Source organism: Sturnira hondurensis, unplaced genomic scaffold, assembly GCF_014824575.4.
Source record: "Sturnira hondurensis isolate 20B ecotype Veracruz unplaced genomic scaffold, ASM1482457v3 Scaffold0008860, whole genome shotgun sequence".
In the NCBI taxonomy this organism is placed as follows: domain Eukaryota; kingdom Metazoa; phylum Chordata; class Mammalia; order Chiroptera; family Phyllostomidae; genus Sturnira; species Sturnira hondurensis.
In genome coordinates this window covers 2,495,420-2,521,725 of record NW_028081491.1, presented here as the reverse complement: position 1 = coordinate 2,521,725, position 26,306 = coordinate 2,495,420, and the positions used below count along the sequence as shown (strand labels likewise).

General features: G+C 36.9%; 1 protein-coding gene across 5 annotated transcripts in view; it reads left to right on the top strand.

Moving 5' to 3' along the window:
* Positions 1–26,306, top strand: part of AOPEP (aminopeptidase O (putative)) — a 426,177-nt gene that overhangs the window by 50,653 nt on the left and 349,218 nt on the right. For all 5 annotated transcript variants that reach the window (XR_005067928.1, XR_005067927.1, XR_005067929.1 and 2 more), the window contains exon 3: positions 20,890–21,056. Coding sequence is in view for 2 of the 5 variants with exons in the window: in XM_037056214.1 (XP_036912109.1) it covers positions 20,890–21,056 (167 nt within the window). In the remaining 3 variants the exon portion in view is untranslated. The remainder of the gene's footprint in view (positions 1–20,889; positions 21,057–26,306) is intronic.

The window sequence follows — 26,306 nt, the reverse complement described above, 5'->3', positions numbered from 1 at the left end:
TTAATTTGAACATTTTACCTAAAATGTCATATGGCGTGCTTGAGTGTGATATTGTTATGTTACAGAATTACATGATTATGACTTTGTAATAAAACATTTTATAATAAAAAGGGGGCATTATTTGTGCTGGACCCTGTATAATAATCTGATACAAGCTGGTTCTTGAAATAGTGTTTACTTTGTATGGTGTGTGCACTTTATAAATATTCCGAAGAACTACGTAAGAATAGGGACAGGGTTGAGAATGTGTAAAGGTGTTCTAGCTAAGTTAAAATGAAGGGGACTTAATATATTTTTGGTTTATGTTCTTATCATATCTAAGAAAAAAGCTTTCAAAACTGGACATCTTTATTCAAAGTTTATGTACTTTCTTTTTGTACTTTTTCCCACATTTTTCCCCATTGCATTGGGTAAAATGTTAGTTAAAACAAAAGTGTTATCTCTGGTAACCTACTCCGTTTTCCCTTAGCATCACTAAAATAGTTGTGGAACCAGCCAAGTGGTCTAGGAGATCTGTGCTTGTGCTGATAACATCATGGAACATGAGTTGAATGGAGGGGAAATTCAGTAAAATAAAGCAAATTTATTTTTAAAACTACAACTACTTAGATCATTGTTAAACTGATTAGAAAAATACACTATAATTTAAAGTAATTTTATAATTTAAAATTTAAAATTTTCTAAATCACTATGATATTTCTTTGTTTTAGAAAAGACCTAGAGGAAGTTGGCAAAATACAAAGGAGAGTGATTTTTTTCTATTATATTTATTGCTCAGCTCTTGGACTAAGAATGATGTAGACTTTTGGAGTATTTTTATTTGACATCAAAACCAGATGTTAAAATGTTTTCTCCTCCACCAAAATAGTTTCATTGTTTTATATTTCACTATAAAGGAAAGTTTTAAAATTAAAAGAATGAGCAGAAGATCTTTCAAGGAGATTTTAGGTCTACAAGGAATATTTCTACAATTAATTTTTTCCTTATTCCAGAAACCAATACAAAATTCATGGGAAGTGAACTGGAAATACACATTAATTCTATAATATCATTGTATAACTGAAAAGGAGAAATTGAGAATTCCAAACTTGAAAATGGAAGAGTTCTACGTCAGCCTCTTTCTACTCTGGTTGCACATTCTAGAACCACTTCCATTTCCCAGAATCCCACTTGAGTTATGGGAGAAAAGACAATGTACTGTCTTATGTAACTGAAATGACTAACCAAACAAACAAAAGAATAATCAACATCAACAGAAAATAACAAAACACAAAAAACTATAACCAAAAGCACAATATGTTGAAAAGAACCAGGAAGGTGAGAGCCAAGAGACCTGAGTACTCCTCAGACATATGCTGCCAACTAGCTGTGTGACTTCAGATATGTCATTTTATATCTCTGGAGCTTAATTTTCTCATGTATAAAATAAGAAGATTCCATCTGAGCATCTTCATATGTTTTCCACCTATAAAATTATTTATTCACAAGGGACTTCCAGATGAGAAATACTGTCTTTGTTTTTATGAGCAGTTTGCCTATTGTGCACCCGAAACACCTCTGGTGAAAGTGAATTTTTGAGTCAAAGCCATTTTCATTCAGTCTAGTCCGTTTGAACTATACAGAAAATCTAAGTGAAAGCAGCATTCTTTGACCTGCCATATATTCAATATCATTGAAGAATTCTGTTTTTGGTAATTGTACCAGGAAGTAGAATGATAATAAGATAATGAGGAAGGTATGTGTTATGTGTAGGAGAGAGTGAGTCATAGTTGACACTTCCTATTTTTGGTAATCTGGCTCTTGATTTTTGTGGCACAAGAAAGCAGGAGGGTTGCTTACCTACAATGGAGACTGTAACTTGAGCTTAATAAGAACAGGGAGTCATAAAAAATTCAGGTGTAGTAGGAAGGAGAACAGATGGAGAGGAATTTGTGGAGACCTGAGGACTTTGTAACCCTAGGAAGGCTAAAAAGAATCTGACCCACTGAGCTGTAACATCTGTGGCCTCCTGGTCTCCAGTGACCAGATCAGTGCCTCATTATGGGAAAAATACTCCATCAAGCCACACCCAGGCAACTGTGGACTCATCATCTCCTACCCACTTCTCCTGGAGCAACCCTTTCCCCAGTCACTGAATGATCATAACAAACTCTCTAAAAATGGGTGATTTTATGGAAAGTAATGGAACTCGAAACATTTTAAAACTAAAAATAATTCCCTTTTAATCCCATCTGCAAAAAACATGCATATAGTAGTCAACTGAAGAGAAAGAAAACACATGGTTTGAATAAGTCCCTTATGAGGTTCCCCCCACTCCCCATAGTTCTCTTGTCCTTAAGATGAGCAAGCACATTAGCGTTAGTCCACCTCTTACCTTGGAAGGCATAGATCTCAGTCTGCTCAGGCTACTATGACAAAATACCACAGAGTGGATGGCTTATAAACATAGAAATTTATTTTCTCACAGTTTTGGAAGCTGGAATTCTGACATCAGGGCGCCAGTATGGCTGGGTTCTGGTAAAGGCTCACTTCCAGGTTGCAGACAGCTGACTTCTGGCTGTGTCCACACAGGGTGGAAGAGGCTGAGGCATTGTGTCAAGTTGCTTTTGTACAGGCCCTAATCTCATTAATGATAGCACTGCCCTCCAGGCCTAGGTACCTTCCAAAGGTCCCTCCTCCTAATACTATCACATTGGGCATTAAGACTTCACTAAGATCAGGAACAAGACAAGGTTGCCCACTTTCACCACTTCTATTCAATATAGTATTAGAAGTTCTAGCCACAGTGATCAGACAAGAAAAGGAAATAAAAGGCATCCAAATCGGAAAGAGGAAACAAAACTGGCATTGTTTGCAGATGACATGATAGTGTACATGGAAAATCCTATAGCCTCTACCAAAAAACTACACGAACTAATAAAAGAATTAGGCAAAACAGTGGGATACAAAGTCAATATCCAGAAATCAAAGGCATTTTTGTATACCAACAATGAAATAGTAGAAGCAGAAATCAAGAAAAAAATCCCATTTGATATAACAAAAAGAAAAATAAAATATCTGGGAATAAACCTAACCAAGGAGGTTAAAGACCTATATGCAGGAAATTACACAACACTGAAGAAAGAAATCAAGGAAGACACAAACAAATGGAAACATATACCGTGTTCCTGGATTGGAAGAATTAACATCATCAAAATCTCCATACTACCCAAAGCAATTTACAGATTCAATGCAATACCTATTAAAGTACCAATGGCATATTTCACAGACATAGAACAGACACTTCAAAAATTTATATGGAACCATAAAAGACCCTGAATAGCAGCTGCAATGTTGAGAAAGAAGAACAAAGTAGGAGGGATCACAATACCTGATATCAAACTGTATTACAAGGCCACTGTAATCAAAACAGCCTGGTACTGGCACAAAAACAGGCAGATAGACCAATGGAATAGAACAGAGAGCCCAGAAATAAACCCAACTCTCTACAGTCAATTAATATTTGACAAAGGGGACAATAACATAAAATGGAGTAAAGACAGCCTTTTCAACAAATGGTGTTGGGAGAACTGGACAGCTACCTGCAAAAAAATGAAACTTGAGCACCAACTTATACCATACACCAAAATAAATTCAAGGTGGATAAAAGACTTAAATATAAGCCGTGAAACCATTAAAGCCTTAGAGGAGGGCATTGGCAAGAAAATCTCAGATATTCCACGCAGCAATATTTTGACTGATACGTCCCCTAGAGCAAGGGATATAAAGGAAAGAATAAACAAATGGGATCTCATGAAAATTAAAAGCTTCTGCATGGCTAAGGAAAACAGTATGAAGATACAAAGAGAAGCAACAGCTTGGGAAAACATATTTGCCAATGATACCTCAGACAAAGGTTTAATCTCCAAAATATACAAAGAATTCACTCAACTCCACTCAAAGAAGACGAGTAACCCAATTAAAAAAATGGGCAAAGGACTTGAACAGACACTTCTGCAAGGAGGACATACAGAGGATCCAGAGACACATGAAAAGATGCTCAGTATTGCTAGCGATCAGAGAGATGCAAATTAAAACCACAATGAGATACCACTTAACACCAGTCAGAATGGCTATCATAAAGAAACAAACAACAAGTGCTGGAGAGGTTGTGGGGAAAAGGGGACCCTAGTTCACTGTTGGTGGGATTGCAGACTGGTACAACCACTACGGAAAATAGTATGGAATTTTCTAAGAAAACTAAAAATGAGTGTGCCTTTTGACCCAGCAATTCCACTCTTAGAAGTATATCCTAAGAACCCTGAAACACCAATCCAAAAGAACCTATGCACCCCGATGTTCATAGCAGCACAATTCACGATAACCAAGAGTTGGAAGCAACCTAGATGTCCATCGGTAAATGACTGGATCAAAAAGCTATGGTACATTTACACAATGGAATTCTATGCTACAGAAAGGAAGAAGGAACTCCTACCCTTTGCAACATCATGGATGGAACTAGAAAGCATTATGCTGAGCGAAATAAGCCAGGTGGTGAAAGACAAATACCATATGATATCACTGTTAACAGGAATCTAAACAACAAACAAGCAAGCAAAATGTGACCAATGACACTCAAATACGGAACAGGCTGACAGGGTCCAGAGGGGAGAGGGGAGAGAATCACAGGGGAAAAGAGGAAGGACTCACATGAACAAGTATAAAGGGCACATGGAGAATAACTAAGGGTGGGGGGTGGAAATGGGAGGGAGGTGGGGAGCATTGGGGGGGGGACAGGGCTGGGAATATAAGACAGCTGTACTTGAACAAGAATTAAATAAAAATAAAAATAAAGACTTCAATGTAAGAATTTGGGCGGAACACATTCAAATCATAGCAACATAGTATATCTCATCCTTATTTGACTACTCTGTGAACACACAAACATGTAACAATCTGAGATAATTGTTATTCTGACAGATTCTTCCTCACTTTTGTTCTTTAATGGCAACAAGTCATGGGTCTGCCTCTCAACCCCGGTATTACCCTGTTTTCTTTTAATTTTCAGTGTCTTTCTCCCATTCCCGTGACTCCTGTGCAGTTAACTAGGCTCCCCAAGGAGTCTCCCGTGCAGCATCTGAGATGAGCCATGGTGTGGAAGTTTTTCTTTGAGTGCTGGAAGGAAATTATTCAGTCTGGAAATAATGAAGTTATAAGCATCAGAGAATTTCTGACTGGCACATTTTAGCAACATGGCTGAGGTGCAAAGTTCTGCACATTGAATAAACACAGCTGCATTTACTTCAGTGATTACACATCCAGATAACTGTAGAGTGTGTTTGTAAATGTACATAGATTTTTCTCTTCCTCCTGGAGCCTGGAGAGCAGGAAATCAGCTCTCAATATAGTTGAGAATGTGTGCATGATGGGAGCCATCTTTACTCTAGTCACCATGTGCAGAGTATGATTTTCATGACTCCATGAAGACTCCGTGCTAACCCATCCTCCATTTGCTGTCAGATGCCCCAAATTGCACCATTAGAGCTTTATGTAGAGCTTAAAACTTTCATTCCTGTAGAAGTATGGTTACTTCACTTCCTTTCTTTTCTGTCTTCAACAGCTGAATTCAAAGCCCATTTTCCCTTGATTCATTCACTTAAAGGGTCACTGGCATGAGGTGTCTGGGTGTTCAAGTAACTGACAGTCTAGGAATTTTCTATTATGACTATAGTGTTTACAAAGTTTGGTAATCTGTAGCTGTATGCCTAAGACCTGAGAAAAGCCACTGAAGAATTTTAACCCTCCTCTTTTATGCTTCTAGCAGTTTTCAGTGAGTGAATTTGGTATCATGGATAAAAGGTAAGTCCTGAGTCAGGCACATGTAAATAACAGTGTTCACTGGCTCAAAAACATACTTTGAATTTTTATTTAAAATGAATCAGATTTTTGGTAATTTTGTAAGCTTTATGAGACATTAGCTATTGTTCATTTGAGTGCAGATATCAAAAACTGTCCAACTGTCTGTAACATGTGATACTTGGATGTGTGCATTGTCCCTATTCAGCCTGATGTCAGATGATTCCCTCTGATTTGTTTTGAATTTCTGATCTTGTTTTTGGTATCTGTGCATTTGCCTTCTGAACCTCTGGACTTTACTTGAATCTTCTTTCAGACTGTGACACTTAGGGGACTTCCAGACTATACCTTTCACATTTTGCCAGGGTGTCATTTTTTCCTTTTTCTTAGTAAGGTGATCATGGGAATCATAAGGAAAGATGATTAAAGTGATGGTAAAAATCATTCAAGTTGATGTTGTTCCTCAAAGTCCTGTCTTTCCTCCTCTCATTGGAGTATTTGTTGCTTCCTCAGTACTTTTGGGGGGCTTTTTTTGTTGTTACCCTGATGAACAATTTCTGGTGGTCCAGCTCACTTGTGGATCCAAATTCTACTGCTGGGTTCCATGGTTTCCAGTGTGTTCACTGCTGATTCAATTTCATAACTTGTTTCTCTCTTAGTTACTTAACTTTAAATTGTTTGACATTTGCACTAAAATGTGCATAAGAATATAAAGTTATAAAAGCTGCAAAGGCCATTGGTTATAAAGTCACTAGTACTGGGTTTGGTTGTGTTGGGAAGGGGGGACTGAAGATGCAACTGAGAAAGAGAAAAAGACCAAGGAAGGAGTAGGTGCCTAAAGAGGATCTGCATTTTCAAGAAATTTTGCCCATGGCCTCTCTCTTCTCTGATTTTTCCCCATTTATGAAAAGATTCCAATAAGAAAGTATTTGAGCATTATATGAGAGATGAGTATATTTATGGGTGTGGCTTTTAGACAGATGACTTGATCTACAATTTGGGAGATATAGCTCTGGAGACCAAGTGGGAAGCTAGAAAGAAAACACACGGTCTTTAGCAGAAAGGATGCCTAGCCATGTAAAGAGAAGGGTAGAAAAAGAGAATGATGAGAACAGTGGGGAGGTGAGAACTTCCTGGACAAGTCCCTTGGTGGGAGAGTTTAGGAGCCAGGCACAATATGGCAGAAAGAGCCTTCAGGAGGTGACAGGGGAATCAGGACAATGCACGAGAGCAAAATATCTAGAAGTAGACTAATTTAGAGGGGAAATAATAGAGAATTAGAGAGGAAAGAATTGTGGTAACATGCTTTTTAAAAATCCAATCAATGGAAGAATTCTCTCTCCCACCCCCACCCTCCTATTTGAGTGTGACACCCAGACTCAAATCTGTCTCCAACAGAAAACACTGCTTTATAAAATTGCCCTTTTTGAATTTTCTCAGATTGGTCTAATTTCAAACATTCAGTCCCATTGTTGGATGCTATACTGTTTGGGGTTAGGAAATCACCATCTTTGTGTCCATATAAATGTCATCTGCCAGGGAGATCCAAGATTGTGAAGAGGTGAGTGGAAGTTACACTAAGTGTTTCGTGGGACCAATTTGGAATTACAACTAAATTATGGATAAATCACCTGGAACAAACAACTGAACAAAAGCAAGAGAGAAGCCTTATAACCATGGACAGAGAGAAGAAACAGATTGAACACAGTGTGACTGGTGGGGAGTGAGGTGGAGAAGTGAAAGAGCTGGCTTGTAATCTACAGGTGGCAGCTGAAGTGCTGGAGCAATATTTAAGTGGCTGGTTGGGTCCCCCTGAGAAGTGTAGTAGTCTAAACCCTAAGCTGGGATCCCCATCCTAAAGCATCAGACCCCCAAAAGCACATAAATAATAACCATTGGTGAAAAGTGGCAGGGTTGGTCTCTGTCAGAGATGGACAGCTGGAGATGTGAAAAGCCATTTAAAGGGCCAACATGTTAATTTTCATTTCCAGGCACTTACATAGGACTCTAGCTATGGTGGGGCAGAGTGGACTAGAGACACTTAAAGAAAGACTGGGGATGGAAGCTTTGGGGAGAGAATTGAGAGAGTAAACACTGGGATCTCAGTGCCGAGTCATCCTCCATACTGCAGCAGGCAGCAGCCTGAGGGGAAACCATAGCTGCTCCTGCTCTGGCCCTGTGGTGCTTAAGCCTGACTGCTGAGTGCAGAGTGACTAGATTAGCAAGTGAAGGAGTCAGCCCCAGACAGTAGATCCCTTGTAGTCTCGAACAGGCTGTCCAAGGTCAGATGGGGGTCACCATCTGGCATCACTAGATGCAGACCCAGAAAGAAAAATCAGTGGTAAATACAGATGCTAGTGAGACAAAATGCACTGTGGTCTTCTCCATGATTTTTAGTATTTTCTATCCTGCATAGCTCTTTAGCATTCATTTCTTATCCTTCAAGTTTGCACATATTAAGTCACTAGATTTTATACTGTAATTTATTTCAATTCACATATTTTACCCCTCCCTTCTCTTACCCCATCTTACCCCATTCTTTCCTCTTATTATTTTAGTTTTAAATTTTGTTTTCTCTCTTGCTACAGTTTGTTTTCATCTCACACTCTTACTACTTCTCTCTCATCCAGCCTCTCAAAACCAAGTTTCATGTCAATAGTCATCTCACATGTTTTCCCCTCTCTTAATATACCCGTGTCCTCTCTCCACCTTCAGCATCTTTGCTCATTGGTCGTGGATGGGATAGCTGTTGCATTTTTTAGATTTTATTTCTAGATATTTATTTCAAAAATCAAATTTTACTTTTCTTTTCTCTTACTCTTATTTTGTCTTAAATTTTAATTTTGCTCTGTCTTAGCATGTATTTTTTCTCTTTTTCTCCTTCGTCCTGCCTTTTTCCCCCTGTTTTTTTTTTCTTTTAGTCTCAAATTTTAATTTCTCCCTCTCTTAGCCTGGTTTTCATTCCTCATTCTTCATGTTCACTCTTCCTCATTCATCTCAAAATCACTTCCATTTCCTCTAGACATCTCTTAAGCTTTTCTTTCTTCCTTATTTCCCCTCTTATTCCCATAACACATATGTTAATTTTAACTCGTTTGTTTGTTGTTTGAGCTTTGGTAGATCTTTCTCTTCAATTTGGTTCTTATTTTTAAATATTTATTTATTTCCCCCTTTTTTCTCTCACTTTATTTATTTTATTTTATTTTAATTTCTATTTAAATCTAATACTGTATGTTTCCCTTCTCTTACTCCATTCCATCCTCTTCATTCTTTTTTTATCTATGATGTAAACTTTACTTTCTCTCTTCACATTGCTCTGATGCTGAACTTTTGTTAGTGCTCCTCCCTCTACCCTTTCAAAATCATTTTTCTTTCAATAAGTCATCTTGTATTTGCTCTTCTTTCTTATAATAGCCTTAATATCTTTATACCCTTATGAATACTGGTCCATTTACTGTCAATAGTGGGATTGCAGGTGGGAGTTATTTTTGTGGGTGTTGGTTTTGTTTCCTGGGCTTTGCAGTTTTGTTCTCCCAATACCTGCACAACAGGATAGAAGAGGTGGTGGGCAGAATGACACTTGGCTAACCAGAAGGAGGGAAGGATCCACCAAAGAATGATCCAACAACAATCAAAACCCAGTTACATCCGGAGAGTCAACATAAATGCCATGAAGGGTATCCCAAGAGCATCAAGTTCAGGAGAGACTGCACCACTGAATCACACAGATCTCCTACTATCGAAGTCCATGCTACAAAGACAGAGAGTCAAAACAGATTAATTTAAGAAGTAGAGGCAAACAAGAAGAGTCTCCCAAGAAATGAGAAGACAAAGAAATAAACTCCAATTGAAAGGAAAGGAGGAATCTCCAGAAAGAGTGCTAAATGAAATAGAGGCAAGTAAACTGTCAGACATTGAGTTCAAAATAATGGTTATAGGGAGGCTCAGTGAGAATTACAAAAAACTACAGGGAAGCTACAAGAAACTTACTGTGAACTGCATCAGCAGTATTGAAAAAAGACATAAAAACTATTAACAAGAACCAGGAGGAAATGAAGAATACAATTTCTGAATTGAAGAACACAGTAGAAGGAATCAAAAGAAAGCTAGATGAAGCAGAGGATCACATCAGCAAGCTGGAAAAGATAGGAAAAAAATCCCAGAAAGAGAAAGAAAGCGAAAAAAGACTCAAAAAGAATGAAGGGAACTGCAGGACAACATGAAATGTGATAATATCAATATAATAGAAATACCAGAAGAAGAAGTAGAGGAGCAAGAGATAGAAAACCTGTTTGAAAAAGAGATAATGAGCTCTGGCTGGTGTAGCTCAGTGGATTGAGCACGGGCCTATGAACCACACAATCGCGGTTTGAGTCCCAGTCAGTGCACATGCCTGGGTTGCAGGCCAGTTCCCAGCAGGGGACTCACGAGAGGCAACCATACATTGATATTTCTCTTCTTCTCTCCTTTCCTTCCTCTCTATAGATAAATAAATAAAATCTTTAAAAAAAGAAATAATGGAAAACTTCCCTAATTTGATGAAAGTCACACAAGTCTAGGAAGGACAGAGGGTCCCTATAGAGAGAAACCAAAAGAGGCCATCATAATTAAAGTGGTAAATTACAAGGCAAAGAAAGAATCTTAAAGACAGCAAGGAAGAAATTGAAACATACAAGGGAGCTCTGAAAAGGCTAGCAGCTGATTTCTCAAGAGAAACACTACAAGCCAGAAGGGAATGACAAGAAATACTCCAAGTAATGAAGAGCAAAGGCCTGCAACCAACGCTACTCTACCCAGCAAAGTTCTCATTTAAAATGGAAGGTGAAATTAGGAGTTTCCCAGATAAAAGAACACTGAAAGAAACATTCCACAAAACCAGCACTGCAAGGTATGCTAAATTTTAGGACTAAATGAAATTTAGGACTGTACAAATGTAACTACTCTTTAACTATTAAAGACTTGAAATTACGTTCAACCTTTTAAAGGCAACTGTGAGGCTGATGTGGCCCCCTGTTAAAATGAGTTTGAGACCCCTGTACTAAAGGACTGCTTTAACAAGATGAAGAAAAAGTGAGAGAGAGAAGAACACAGGTACAAAGGGGAAATATGGCAATGAATAAGTATCTATCAATAATAACCTTAAATGTAAATGGATTAAATGCTCCAATCAAAAAAACATAGAATAGCTGAATGGATAAGAAAACATGATCCACATATATGCTGCCTACAAGAGATCCATCTAAGAACAAAAGACCTACACAGACTAAAAATGAAGGGTTAGAAGAAAATATTCCAAGCAAATGGACAGGGCTAAAAAAGGCAGTATAGTAATACTTGTATGAGATAAAGTAGACTTCAAAACAAAGGCCATAAAAACAGACACAGAAGGACATTTCACAATATTCAAGGGAAGAATCCATCAAGAAGACATAAACATTATAAACATACATGCACCCAACATGGGGGCACCCAAATATATGAAGAAAATCTTGAAATCAAGATTTCAAGATTTCAAAATCTTGAGGACTTCAAGAAAGATAGACAGCAATACATGTACAGTGGGATTTTAACACCTGTAAACAATGGATAGGTCTTTCAAACAAAATGTCAACAAGAATATTTTGGCACTGAACAATGACCTAGATTAAATAGACTTATTTGATATATATAGAACCTTTTATCCCAAAGAAGCAAAATGCACATTCTTTTCAAATGCACATGGAACATTTTCAAAGATAGACCATATGGTAGTATACAGAACAAGCCTGAACAAATTCAAGAAAGTTGAAATCATTTCACCCATTTTCTCAGACCACAAAGGGACTGAAACTAGAAACCAACCTCAAGGAAAAAACTCAAAAGCGTTCAAATTCATGGAGATTGAATAGCATGCTATTAAATAATGAATGGATTAATAATGAGATTAAGGAAGAAATCAAGTAGTTTCTGGAAACAAATGACAGTGAACACAACAGTCCAAAACCTATGGGACACAGCAAAGGCAGTCCTGAGAGGGAAGTTCATAGCAATACAGACCTACCTAAAAAAGGATAGAAACATTTCAAACAAATGACCTAACCCTACATCTATAAGAACTGGAGGATCAACAACAAACAGCCCAGAGAGTAGAAGGAAGGAAATAATCAAAATCAGAGTAGAATTAAATGATATAGAGACTAAAAGTACAATTCAAATGATCAATAAATTCAGGATCTGGTTCTTTGAAAAGTTAAACAAAATCACAAGCCTTTAACTAGACTGTTCAAGAAAAGAAGAGAGAGGACTCAAATAAAATCAGAAATGAAAGCAGAGAAATTACAGATACTACAGAAACACAAAGGATTGTAAGAATTATTACAAACAATGATAAGCCATGAAATTTGAAAACCTGAAGTGAAATGGGCAAATTTCTAGAAACACATCATCTTCCCAAATTGAATGAAGAAGTAGAGAGCCTGAAGAGACCAATAACAGATAGTGAAATTGAAGCAGTAATTCCAAAAACTGGCATACAAAAGCCCTGGACCAGACAGTTTCCCAGGTGATTTTTACAAAACATTTAAGGAAGAGCTAACCCCCAGCCTTCTCAGACTATTCAAAAAAAAAAAAACCCCAAAAAACCAAGAGGGAAGACTTTCAAAGTCTTGTACGGCTAACATCATCCTAATCCCAAGAGTAGATAAAGACTTTCTTTCAAGAAAGAAAGAAAACTACAGGCCAATATTGCAGATAAACTTAGATGCAAAATCCTCAGCAAAATATTGTCAGACTGCATCCAGCAATACATTAAAAAGATCATTCACCATGACCAAGTGGTATTCATTCCAGGGATGCAAGGATGGTACAATATTCACAAATCAGTAAACCTAATACATCACGTGAACAAAAGTCAAAATCATAATGATCATATCAATAAATGTGGGAAAAACCTTTGATACGATACCACACCCATTTATGATAAAAACACTAAGAAAAGTGGGAGTAGAGGGAACATACCTAGCTCACTATAATGAAACCCTGTATGAGAAACGTACACCCAACATCATACCCAACAGGCAAAAACTAAAAGATTTCCTACTAAGATTGGGAACAAGACAAGGGTGTCCACTTCTATTCAACATAATGTTGGAAGTTCTATCCACAGTGAACAGTCAAGAAAAAGAAATAATAGGCATCCAAATTGGAAAGGAGGAAGTACAACTGCCATTGTTTGCAGATGACATGGTAATGTACAGAGAAAACTTTATAGACTCCTTAAGAAAACTACTCTGTACAATAAGTGAATTTGGTAAAACAGTGGGATACAAAATAGATATTCAGAAATTGAAGCCATTTTTATATACCAAGGACAAAATACCAAGCCATTTTTATATACCAAGGACAAAATACCATTTTTATATACCAAGGAAGCCATTTTTATATACCAATAGGATACTGGGAAAAATATCCTATTTGCTATAGCAACAAGAAGAATAAAGTATCTAAGAACCCTACCAAGGAGGTAAAAGACCTGTACTCAGAAAACTACACAACACTGAAGAAAGAAATTAAGGAAGACACAAACAAATGGGAACATACACTGTGTTCATGGATCAGAAGAATTAACATCATCAAAATGGCCATACTACCCAAAGTGAGTTGTAGATTCAGTGCAATCCCTATTAAAGCACCAATGGCATATTTTAGAAATACAGAACAAACATTTCAAAAATTTATATAGAACCATAACCCCAAATAGCTGCATCTATTAATTTTGAAAAAGAAGAACAGAGTAGGAAGAATCACAATACCTGATATCAAACTATATGACAAGGCCACTGCAATTGAAACAGTCTGGCATAAGAATGGACACAGATCAATGGAACAGAATAGAGAGCCCAGAAATAAACCCATGTCTCTATGGTCAATTAATATGCAACAAAGAGGGCAGGAGCATGAAATGGAGTAAGAATAGCCTCTTCAACAAATGGTTTAGGGCAGAGGTGTCAAACTCATTTTCACTGGGGGCCACATCAGCCTCACGGTTGCCTTCAAAGGGCCAAATGTAATTTTAGGACTATATAAATGTAACTACTCCTTAATAGTTAAGCGAGAGCTCAGCGCTGTCACTGGGTAGAGACAAGGTGCCAGGTGGGATAAAATAAGGTGGAGGCTGGATTCAGCCCATGGGTCTTGTGTTTGCCACCTGTGGTTTAGGGAGATCTGGACAACTACATGCAAAAAAAAGGAACTTGACCACCAACTTACAACATACACAAAAAAGAACCCAAAATGGATAAAAGACTTACAAGTCATGACACCATAAAAGTCCTAGAGGAGAATAAAGGCAGGAAAATTTCAGATATTCCATGTAGCAGTATTTTCACCAGTATGTCCCCCTAGAGCAAGGAATACAAAGAAAAGCATAGACAGCTCTGACTGGTGTAGCTCAGTGGATTGAGCTTGGGCTGGGAACCAAAGGGTCACAGTTTGATTCCCAGTCAGGGTATATGCCTGGGTTGCAGGTCCGGTCCCCAGTGCAGGCCATGTGAGAGGCAACCACACATTGATGTTTTTCTCCCTCTCTTTCACCTTCCCTTCCCCTCTATTTAAAAATAAAAAATATAAAATATATATCTTTAAAAAGCATAAACACATGGGACTTCATCAAAATAAAAAAACTTCTGCACAGCTAAAGAAAGCATGAACAAAATGAAAAGGGAACCAACCATATGGGAAAATATTTGCCAGTGATACTGTGGACAAGGGTTTGATCTCCAAAATACATAATAAACTCACAGGACTCCATACCAGGAAGGCAAACAATCCAATTAGAAAATGGGCAAAGGATCTGAACAGACACTTCTCCAAGGGGACATAGAGGTCACCCAGAGACATATGAGATGTTAAGCATCACTAGCCATCAGAGAGATGCAATTTAAAACCACAATGAGATACCACTTCACACTAGTCAGGATGGCCACTGTAAATCAACAAACAACAAGTGCTGATGAGGTTGTGGAGAAAAGGGAATCCTAGTGCACTGTTGGTGGGAATGCAAACATATTTATGGAATAAACTTCTTTAGTTCATTGTATGTGCTTGCTTATTCTGTCAGATATTGACTATAAAGGTGTGGGTTTATTTCTGGACTCTGTTCTGTTTCATCTGTATGTCTGTTTTTATGCCAGTACCAGGCTATTCTGATTACTATAGTGTTGTAGTATAGTTTGATATTAAGTAGTGTGATTCCTCCAACTTTGTCCTTCTTTCTCAGGAATGCTGATACTGTGCGGGGCCAGTTGTTGTTCCATATGAATGTTTGAAATATTTGTTCTAGTTCTGTGAAATATGTCAGCGGAATCTTGATAGGAATTGTGTTGAATCTGTAGATTGCTTTGGGTGGTATGGACCTTTTAATGATGTTACTTCTTGCTATCCAGGAATATGGTATGTGCTTTCACTTATTTATATTTTCTTCAATTTCTTTCTTTAATATCTTATAATTTTCCTAGTATAGGTCTTTTATACCCTTGCTTAGGTTTATTCCTAGGTCGTTTATTCCTTTTGAAGCAATTGTGAATTGTATTATTTTCTTAATTTCCATTTCTGTTTATTAATGGCATATAAAATTGCAACTGATTTCTGGATATTAATTTTGTATCCTGCTAGTATGATGAATTCATTTAGCAGTTCTAGTAGTTTTCTGGTGGGATCTTCTGAGAGGTGTTAGTACTTCTCAGGATGTTTGGTAGAATTCACCTGTGAAGCCATCTGGTCCAGGGATTTTGTTACTGGGGAGTTTTTTATTACTGCTTCAGTTTCACTAGTTGTAATGTGGTAGTTCAGATTTAGTTTTGGAAGATTGCATGTTTCTAGGAATTTATCCATTTCATCCAGGTTGTCCAATTTGTTGGCATCTAGTTGTTCATAATATTTTCTTACAGTCTTTTGTATTTCTTTGGTTTCAGTTGTTAGTTCTTTTTTATTTCTGATTTTCTTCATTTGGGTCCTGTCTCCTTTTTACTAGATGATTCTGGTTAAAGGTTTGCCGATTTTGTTTATCTTTTCAAAGAACCAGCTCTTGGATTCATTGATCTTTTGTATCTTTTTTAGGTTCTATTTCATTTATTTCTGCTTTGGTCAATTTTATTTTCTTCCTTCTACTCACTGTGGACTTTGTTGTTCTTTTTCAGGTTCCTTTAAGTGTAAAGTTAGATTGTTTATTTGAGTTTTTTTCTTGTTTTTTAAGGGTACAGATACGTGTAGACTTGGCCTGAGCACCCCCGGACTTAAGACTATCGTATAGGTCAGGTCCCCCTTTGCCTGATGCAGAGAAAGTATTAAGGGGATATGTAGACAGATACCTGCCAGTTCCCTGTAAACATCACAAATAAGTTTAACTCCACAAGTATATTTAAATTAGAAGTGGTTTCCTAGAGCTCTTGAACGAAGAAAAATTGTAGGGTTAATTCTGCTTCATTGAGAAAGAAAGCCTTAATCCCAAGGACTGCCATTTTCAAAGGAAGCAAGAATTTGGCCTGCCATTTGTCCACTGGGAGTACACCACTGGGACAACACTCACTTTTCCTGTTAGGACCCTTCTCTAAGATGGACTTTTGGGGAAAAAACAAAACACTTTATGGGTGGAATTACCAGAACTAGGCATGCTTGGCTGACTCTAGCTGAGTTATTTGAGCTTTATAGCATGCCTCCTACCACGTGCTCACCACCACTTGCCCTGCTTGGGAGAGGCCAGTTCTGGCAGGCTTCCTCATTAGGTTCTTAAACAGCCTGAGGCTGGACAGTTGACTAAGTTTCACTGAAACTGATGGGAGATTATGGGTCTTCCATGAAATTTTGTGTGTAAACTTGGAATACAGTATCATAGATTTCTGACCAGAACAGACAATAGAGGTCACCAGCCTGTATCCCATCCTCGCTTTATATGTGACTCAGAGAGGTCAAGGGGCTTTCCCATGGTCAGTTAATAAGTAGGCAACATGGGCAGGACTAAAGTCTTCTGAATTTCTGATCTTTCCCTTTTCCCATGCAAACCTGTGAGTCATCACGTACACTTCTAGGAAGGTAGACTGTGCCTGCCTGTCTGCCCTAAGATCTATTTTCTGCTCTTACTGTGATCTCTGAATGATCAGGCATCTCATTATCTAGGCTCCCTTGTCTTCTGTTTCTTGGTAGTTTTGACCAATGTTGCAGAGGAGGCACTGATGGAAAAATTTGAGAGCAGGAGTTGGCAAGAAACAATATTTCTTTTCCTCTCCCTTCTTCCTTTGTCATCTCTAACTGTGATGGAGCCCTCTTGGGTCCCAGTACCTATTGGACAGTCCCCACTGTGACTCTGGCCTCTGCTGGATGATCCAGTAACATCAGCTTCTCCAACAAAAGGAGTCTCAGCCACTTACTGCTATGGTTAATCTCTGGGTTGCCTCACTGTGCCCTGTTTGGCTTCTCAGTTCTTCTAGCACTTATATAACCAATTCCCTATATTAAATTACCTCTGTTTATTAAGACCCAGGCTGTTCTCTCCTTTTCTTACTAGACCCTGACTGATAGAGTGGGACCATCATTTTGTGTGTTCTTGCACATTGTAGGGATGCAATAAATGTTTGATCATGTGATGTTAATCAAGCTGATTAAAACTATATCATATTTGCTATAACTTTTAAATTAAATTTATTGGAGATACATTGGTTCATAGGGTCACATAGGTTTCAGGTGTATATTTCTGTGATACATTATTTGTATGTTACATTCTGTGCCCAACACCCAAGTCAAATCATCTTCTGTCACCATATATTGGATGCCCTTTATCTTTTACTACTTTCCACACCCCATTCCCTCTGGTTACCACCATGCTATTGACTGCCTGTGTCTATGAGTTTCAGTTTTATATCTCACATAGGAGTGAAATCATATAGTTCTTAGCTTTTTCGGACTGATTTATTTTGCTTAGCATAATATTCTCAAGATCCATTCATGTTGTCGCAGAAGGCTATTTCATCTTTTCTTATGGCTGAGTAGTATTCCAGTGTGTATATGTACCACATCCTCTCTGTCCAATCCTCTATTGAAAGATGCTTTGGTTGTCTCCATGTCTTGGCCACTGAATAATGCTGCAATGAACAGAGGTGCATATATCTTTGTGAATAAATGTTTTTGAATGTTTTGGGTGGATACCCAGAAGAAGAATTTCTGGGTCATATGGTAAGTTTATTTGTAATTTTTTGAGTAACTGCCAGACTGTTTTCCATAGTGGCTGTACCAGTTTACATTCCTACCAGCAGTGAATGAGGGTTCCTTTTTCTTAACCTCTTCAAGAGTTGTTATTACCTGTCTTGTTGATAATAGCCATTCAAATAGATGTGAGGTGGTATCTCATTGTAGTTTTGATTTGAATTTCCCTAATAGGTAGTGAAGTTGAACACCTTTTCATATATGTGTTGGCCATTCGTATGTCTTCTTGGGAAAGGTGTCCGTTCATGTCCTCTGCCCATTTTTAATTGGACTGTTTGTTTGGTGTTGTGTTGTATGAGTTATTTATATATTTTGGATATTAACCCCTTGTCAGAACTGTTGTTAGCAAATATCTTCTTTCACTTGGTTGGTTGCTTTTTATTTTGTTGTTGGCTTCTTTTGCAGGGCAGAAGCTTTTTAGTTTGACATGGTCCCATTCACTTAATTTTGCCTTTATTTCCCTTGCCTTTGGGGTCAAATTCATAAAATGTTATTTATGACCAAAGTCCATAAGTTTAGGACTTATGTTTTCTTGTAATATATTGTTTCAGGTCTTATATTTAGGTCTTTGATCCATTGTTAATTGATTTTTATAGCAGGGGACAAGCAATCTAGTTTCATCCTTTTGCATGTGGCTTTCCAAGTTTCCCAGCACCATTTATTGAAGAGGCTTTCTTTTCTCTATTGGATGTTTTTGGCTCTTTTGTCAAAAATCATTTGCCTATATACCTGTGGTTTTATTTCTGGGCTCTCAATTCTATTTCGTTGGCCTGTGTGTCTCTTTTTCTGTCAGTGAGTAATGTGTAGCTCTGTAGAATAATTTGAAGGTCAGATATTGTGATACCTTTGGCTTCATTCTTTTTTCTGGATTATTTTGGCTATTTGTGTTCTTTTGTGGTTCCATGTAAATATGACATTTGTTTTTGCTCTGTTTCTTTAAGAAATGACATTGAGATTTTGATGGGGATTGCATTAAATCTGCATATTGCTTTGGCTAATAGAGCCATTTTAGCTATGTTGACACTTCCAATCCATTAACATGGAATATCTTTCCATTTCATTGTGCCTTTTTCAGTCTTTTAATAATGCTTTGTAGTTTTCAGTATATAGGTCCTTCACATCCTTGTTAGATTTATTCCTAGGTATTGTATTTTATTCTTTAGATCACAGTTGCAAAAGGAATTTTCAAAAATATTTTCTGAAGTTCCATTATTAGTATAAAGGAAAGCAGTGGATTTTTTGTACATTGATTTGGTGTCCTACAACTTTACTGTATTTGTTTATTCTTTCTAAAAGTTTTTTGGTGTAGTCTTTAGGGTTTTCTATGTACAAAATCATGCCATCTGCAAAAAGTTACACTTTTACTTCTTCCTTCCCACTTTGGATGCTGTTATTCTGATTTCTCTAGCTAGGATTTCCAGAACTTTTGAATACGAGTGATGAGAGTGGGCATCCTCGTGTTGTTGCTGATTTTAGAGGAAAAGCATTCAGGTTTTCACCATTGAGTATGTTATTGGCCTTTATTATGTTGAGATACTTTCCTTCTATACCCATTTTAATTGAGTGTTTTAATCATAAATGGATGTATCTTATCAAGTGTTTTTCTACATCTATTATGAGATGGTATTTATATTGTTAATGTGGTGTATTACATAGATCAATTTGCATATGTTGAACCATCCTCATGTCCTGGAATGAACCCCTCTTGATTGTGGTGGGGTTTTTTTGATTGTTGTATTTGATTTGCTAGTATTTTATTTAGGATTTTTGTATCTATATTCATCAGAGATATTAGTCTGTAGTTTTCTAGTGTTAATCCTTGCCAAGTTTTGGTATCAGGGTTACATTGACCTCATAAAATATGTTAGGAAGTATTGCCTTTTCAATTTTTTTTGGAAGATTTTGAGAAGGATGGGTACCTAATCTTTGAATGTTTGATAGAATTCACCAATGAAGCCATCTGGTCCTGGACTTTTATTTTGGGGGACATTTTTGATTGTCATTTGTTAAAATTTTTGAAAAGCAAAGTGGAAACATTTTCCTGAGACACTTTCCTGATGTCAGTTTTGTGGCTTCTACACTGTAGTGTCAAAAGAATTTTGATCTCATTAACCTTTTCCACCTCTGTCATAGAAGAGATTTTTGTTGGTGTGCATGGGTTCATATTTTTTTATTGTAACAGAATGAGCCCTAATGTCATGCTGTTGGTTTCCTACACCTGCTTTGGTAACAACTACATTTGGCTTTCATGAGCCTGGTTGTTGTGACCTGTAATCCTGTTTATATGCCAACCCCTGTTCTTGGCTTCCACACAAGAATTCCCACAAGGGTTCTGTTGGAGATGGTGGTTTCCAAGATTGGGGTATCTGCCTGCTGGCACTGGATTTGAGACTACCAGCTTGTTTGTCCAAACATTAATATCTCAGTGATCTCCAAGCATATTTTCTGTTCCAGAATATATTCCAAGTTTTGTAAGAATATCTCCAAAGCTTTTTTCTTTTGAATGCGTAAGGGCATAAGAGGAGGGGCAAGGGTAATATAAATTTTAACTTAGCAGACTAGTTCTTAACACTTCAATCAAAAAATATTTTTTCTTTAAAAAAATCTCTCTTTACATATTTAAGTAATTTATATGGGAGAAATTACCACTTAACCAACCTTGGTAGTTTCAGTTCAAGAAACTTTGAAACCAGTCAACTACAAAGGCTTCAATGTTTTCTGTTTGAAAGCTCAATTTAACCTTCTCCACCGTGGTAATGAGAAAAGTGACAACTTATTTTAAAGATTTTCTCCCTTTGTTTCCTTGTCTTTCTTTTGCAGACCATGTGTTTATACTACGGGATCTCCCATAAACAACAGGGCCCTTTTTCCATGCCAGGAGCCACCCGTTGCCATGTCAACGTGGCAGGCCACAGTCCGAGCAGCTGCATCTTTTGTTGTTTTAATGAGCGGAGAAAATTCTGCCAAGCCAACACAGCTTCAGGAAGGTACTGTACATGTGTTCTGTGCTTCTCTATGTATGGTACTCATGGTGGACCCAAGAACCCAATATGCAGTGTTTTTTGTGACTGTAAAGAGCTCCTTTATTAGTTGGGTTAGAATGAACATACTGAAAACATCCTGCCATGGAAAACAGCAGGGAGGTTGAGGGGCATTTGGGAGCCTTGGCATGTTACGTGGGGCTCTTCAGACTTAGTAATTCCTAACTTATTTCAGCAGTTGCTTTGACCTGGTGGTTTGTGGGCTACCAGTGGGTGGTCTTGGTTAAGACCTTCTGGGCAGGCAAGTGTGTCATGGAAACACTGTTACAGTTGAGTTGGCTGTGGTTTGTCATGGAGCCTGCACCAGGCTATTCATTCCGCTGAGTGATAGCGCTCCTGCCGGCCGGCCCATGAGAGCTCCTGGTAAAGCGTCTGTTCCAGACACTGTTTGCCCATGGGATTCTGAACCAAAGGATCAAAAAAGAAGATGAAAGGCAAGTGCTGATGTGTCCTCAAGGTTTTGTGTGGGACTTACTTGCTTATTGCAATGGTTAACTCTCTCAGTTGAGAGCCTGAGCATGTTGATGCCAAGTAAAATTTTTGTAATTATAGTATTCATTTAAAATATGGTGTCTCCTCTTATAACTTATAAAAACTGTAAATTTTATAGAAAATTTAAAGTAATGAAATAATTTTAGAGAAAATGGTTGCTAACATTTTGTTGTATTTCCCTCTAATATTTCAAACTTGTATGTATATATTATCATTTCAAAATTGTAGTCATAGCAAAGAACAGTTATTTTTACTTATGATGTATCTTGAATGTTTTCCAGGTCATTAATTATTTTTCAAAATTATCGTTTTAATGTCTGCATATTATTTATTATATGAATATATCACATTTGAACATTTTTGTATTAGACATTTTTATTGTTTCCAGGTTTTTTCCTACTATGAATAAAGTTGCATTAAACTCCTCAGGAAACATTTAGTATAAAACTAGAATTATTGAGTCAAAGTTTTCAGGATGTGTAAGGCTGTTGGTAAATATCCCAAGTTGTTTCCCAGGAAGGTTGTACCAATTTACTGCTGTACCAATAACACATTTTTTTATATCCATCAGTAGTTATGAGGGTCTCTGTTTCCTAGGAACCTCACCCATTTGATAGTCAAGAAAAGGACCATCTTGAACCTGGATTATTTTGATTATCAATGAGATTTTACATGTCCTTATGTGTTTCTTAACCATTTTTATTTCTTATCTCTTCACTTCCTCTTTCTTCTTAAATTTTATTTATTTACTTTTAGAGAGAGGGTAAGGGAGGGAGAAAGAGAGGGAGAGAGACATCAATGTGTTGTTGTCTCTCACGCACGTCCTACTGGAAACCTGACTCACAACCCAGGCATGTTACCCTTTGATTCGCAGGCTGGCCGTCAGTCCAGTGAGCCACACCAGCCAGGCAGGGCTGTTCATTTCCTTTGCCCATTTTTATACTGAGGCTTTAGTGAGGTTTTTCTAAAGTTTGTTTTACCTTTTACTTTGATTGGCTCTTTAAAAAAATAGGTATTAATCTCATCATATTTGTGAAAAGTATTTTTCCCAGTTTTTAGTATGCTCTTTAATATAATGTTTCTGATCTATTGGAGATTTTCATTTTTATTTAGTCAAGTCTGTCAAATTACTCTTAGAAAATCTAATTTGATCTGAGATTCATCTGTTTTATTATTTTTATTTAATTAAAAATTTTTCATCGAATCTTTGTAACCTCTTTGGATCAGAATTAAGAAATGAGGACTGCATTTTTTTCCAAGTCGGAAACCAGCTGCTCCAAGATCATTTATTGAGTCTTTTCTGATTTATGATACCTCCTTTGTTATAAACTAGATTTATACACATACTAGAGTCTTCAAGGAGTATTTAGTTGATTCTCAAAAACAAAACAAATAATACATTTAAAATTTTAGTTTTAAAAATAGGTCACATTTATGTGGTTAATGTACAAATGACCAAAAGGACAAAAAATTGCAATAAAGTCTCCTGCAATAAAAAATATTCCTAATTCCCAGCTACTCAATAACCCTTCCCCCAAGGTAACTAAAGTCTCCAATTTCCTTTGTATAATATATGTGTTTCCTCTTTTGTTGCACAGGTCATAGCATGCTATAAATATTTTTGTATTGTGCCTCGCCATTTAGAATAAATTTGTCTTACAGATAATTTCATATCTAAATATAAAGAGCTTTCTCATTATTTTTATGACTACAGAATATTCCATAAATGGGTCTTTTACAATTTAGTGAACCAATAGCTCTGGACTTTACTGTATCAAATAAGGAATTTGATGGGCATTTACTTCTAGCACCATTATTCCCTAGTTTTAATTAATACATTTTGGGATTTAGGACTGATATTATCTCTATGTTTTGTTTTTTATTGTATCTTCTCTTCTAGGAATTACAATGATTGTCTTACGTCTTCATCTCGTTTCAAATCATATTTGGAATAAGTATTTAGACTATCTTTATTCTTCAGCTTTTAAGTATGAATCATCTCTCAGTCACCTGGGAAATGGTTTCAATACTTTTTTTCTAGAAGCGAGGATGTGTGGTATGTTGTATGAGCCCTCCCATATTTAGGTTGGCTTTTTTGTTGCATTCACTTATGAAAAATCCTTGGCTAGGTATAAAACCCTTAGGACTTCTTTTCTCCCTTAAACAACTATAAACATTTTCATTATTGTTCCCTAGCACTTTTTAGGAGAAATCTGAAATCAGTTCTTTTTAAAAAAAATTCTTTGAAAGTTTGATTTTCCTGCCTAAAGGCTCATAGAATTTTTAAAATTTATACAATTCACAACTTTTCTAGAAAGAAGCTAGTTATGGGTACCATTGCTTTTATTCAACTTTATTAAAGTATAATTTACATGTAGTAAAATGCATACAGTTTAAACCTTGTTCAGTGAAGTTTGACACATATACGTATTTAATTAATCAGCTCCCCTATGAAGATGTAGAACATTCACCCTAGGACTCCCCTGTGCCTTTGCCATCGCTACATAGGTCACTCCTCCCTGACCCACTTCTGTCAACTCCTGGTCCAGTTTCCATAGTCATAGATTAGTTTTGCCTCTGCTAAAAATTCATATAAATGGAGTGATTCCATATGCACTTTTTCGTGCCTGGCTCCCTTTGCTCAGCAGGGTTGTGAGATACGTTCATATTGTTGTGGGTGTCAACAGTTTATTATTTTTTTAAATTGGTAAATAGTAATTCATTACGTGAATAAACCACAGTTCGTTTATCCTCTTACCTGTTGACAAACATTTGAATTGTTGTTAGTCATTGTGATAAATAATGCTGTGAACATTACAAGTCTTTTTGAAGATATATAGGTTTTCATTTCTCTTGGGTAAATGCCTAAGAGTGGAATTGCTGGATCATGTAAGTTTATGTTTAAGCTTGTAAGTGTCTTCCAAACTATTTCCACAGTGATTATATCATTCAATCAGCAGTATATGGGAGTCCCATTGCTGTGCTTCCTTGCAAACACTGGTGGTGTCAGATCTTTTAATTTTAGCTTCCCGGCAGGGTGTGAAGTACCATTTTATGGTGGTTTTAATTTGTATTTTTCTGATGACTAATGATGGTGAGGAACTTTTCATATTTACTCTTTATTCTTATATCTTCCTTTGAAAAGCATCTCTTTAAATCATTTGCTCATTTATTTAATGTTGTGTTTTTGGTTGTTTTGTTATTAGGTTTTAAGAATACTTTGCATATTCCAGGTATAAACCTTTTATCAATACAGATATTACAAATACATTCTCTCAGCCTTGCCCTTTCATTTTTTATTCACACTCTATACCACTCATTTTCAAGAAACATTTTGTTCTTTACTAATTCCATTATGTATTTAAATTGTTATTTAAATTTCTTTACAATCCTTCTTATCCTTTTGATCTATTTCTTTGTTATCTCGAACTATTACATTGTTTCAGTCTGTTGTCTTCTCATACTTTTTACTATTTTTTCATAGAAGTTATATGTTTTTATATCATAATTGGAATACCAGTTTCCTAAACTGGTTTTGGTTGCTATAGCAAGTTAATTTCTGAGGCTGTTCTTCCTCTAAGTCCTTAGAATAATATTTTCTTTTAACTTTATTTTTCTGCCCCATAGTGCTCATGGCTTTCTTGCTGGTGTAAACCAACAGACAGGATAAAGTCTATGAATTCTTCTTTGCTCCATTCACTGTCTACATGTGTCCTGCCCCAAACCCACTCTGTTCAACAGTTGAGAGGTTACCAATTCACACAGCTTCTTTAACCAGGCTTTGGTGTCTTGCTGGTAGTTTTCTAATGAAGTTCTGACAGATTCATACAGGCTCTTTCTCTACCCTTTCTCCTTGGTTCCCTGACATGCTGACATGGATTGAGTACGTGAAACACTGCATGTCAAGCGCACTCTGAGAGTGGACACCCAGCCTCCATTGCTCCCTGTAGAGGTTTCCTTGTGGTGACTATACTTCTCATGATGCTATGTAGCTCTACCTACCTTGACCTCACCATGCCTGCATACTTTCTAATTCATGGTGTGGCCCTGCAGTTCAGGAGTAAAGACTCATGTTTAGTGGTGTTTCTCAAACTTGAGCATTATTTTTATTTTTAGAAGGAAAAGTGTATATCTCATGGTTTACCAGGGTGGACTGAAATTCTTTGTGGTAGAACAATATTGTAAAACTATAAATGTTAAGGGTAGATATAAACTCTGTATGCTTCTAACTCTTAGATATTTATAAAGCCAAGATAAAATTATAAATTAAGCACAGACCAAACTATTAAATCAGTAAAATTCAAGTGAACAATTTAAATTTAATCTAAAAATTAATATTTGGTTGGAATGTAATTTCCCTTCCTAATATGAATGTGCTACTCCCAGCTCCATGAAGGTTTTTGGGGGATTGTTTGCGTGAGCCGTGTGATGATCTTCTTCTCCACCACTTTCCTTCCATATGCTGGGAAGCTTTGGCTTACATGGCATGCTGTGATGTTATTTCGCCTGTGCTCATGAAGAGCATTATCCATATGTTTTTTTCCCATTGTCTCAATAATGAAAGCAGTGCTGCATGTCCCTGTGTTGTCATGTGTACTAATGCACGTGTGAGCTCTGAGATTGTTTGGCAGTAGTTGGTTATATCTGGATGATCCAATCAACTGGCCAAATCCAACCCACTGCCTGTTTTTGGAAATAAAGTTT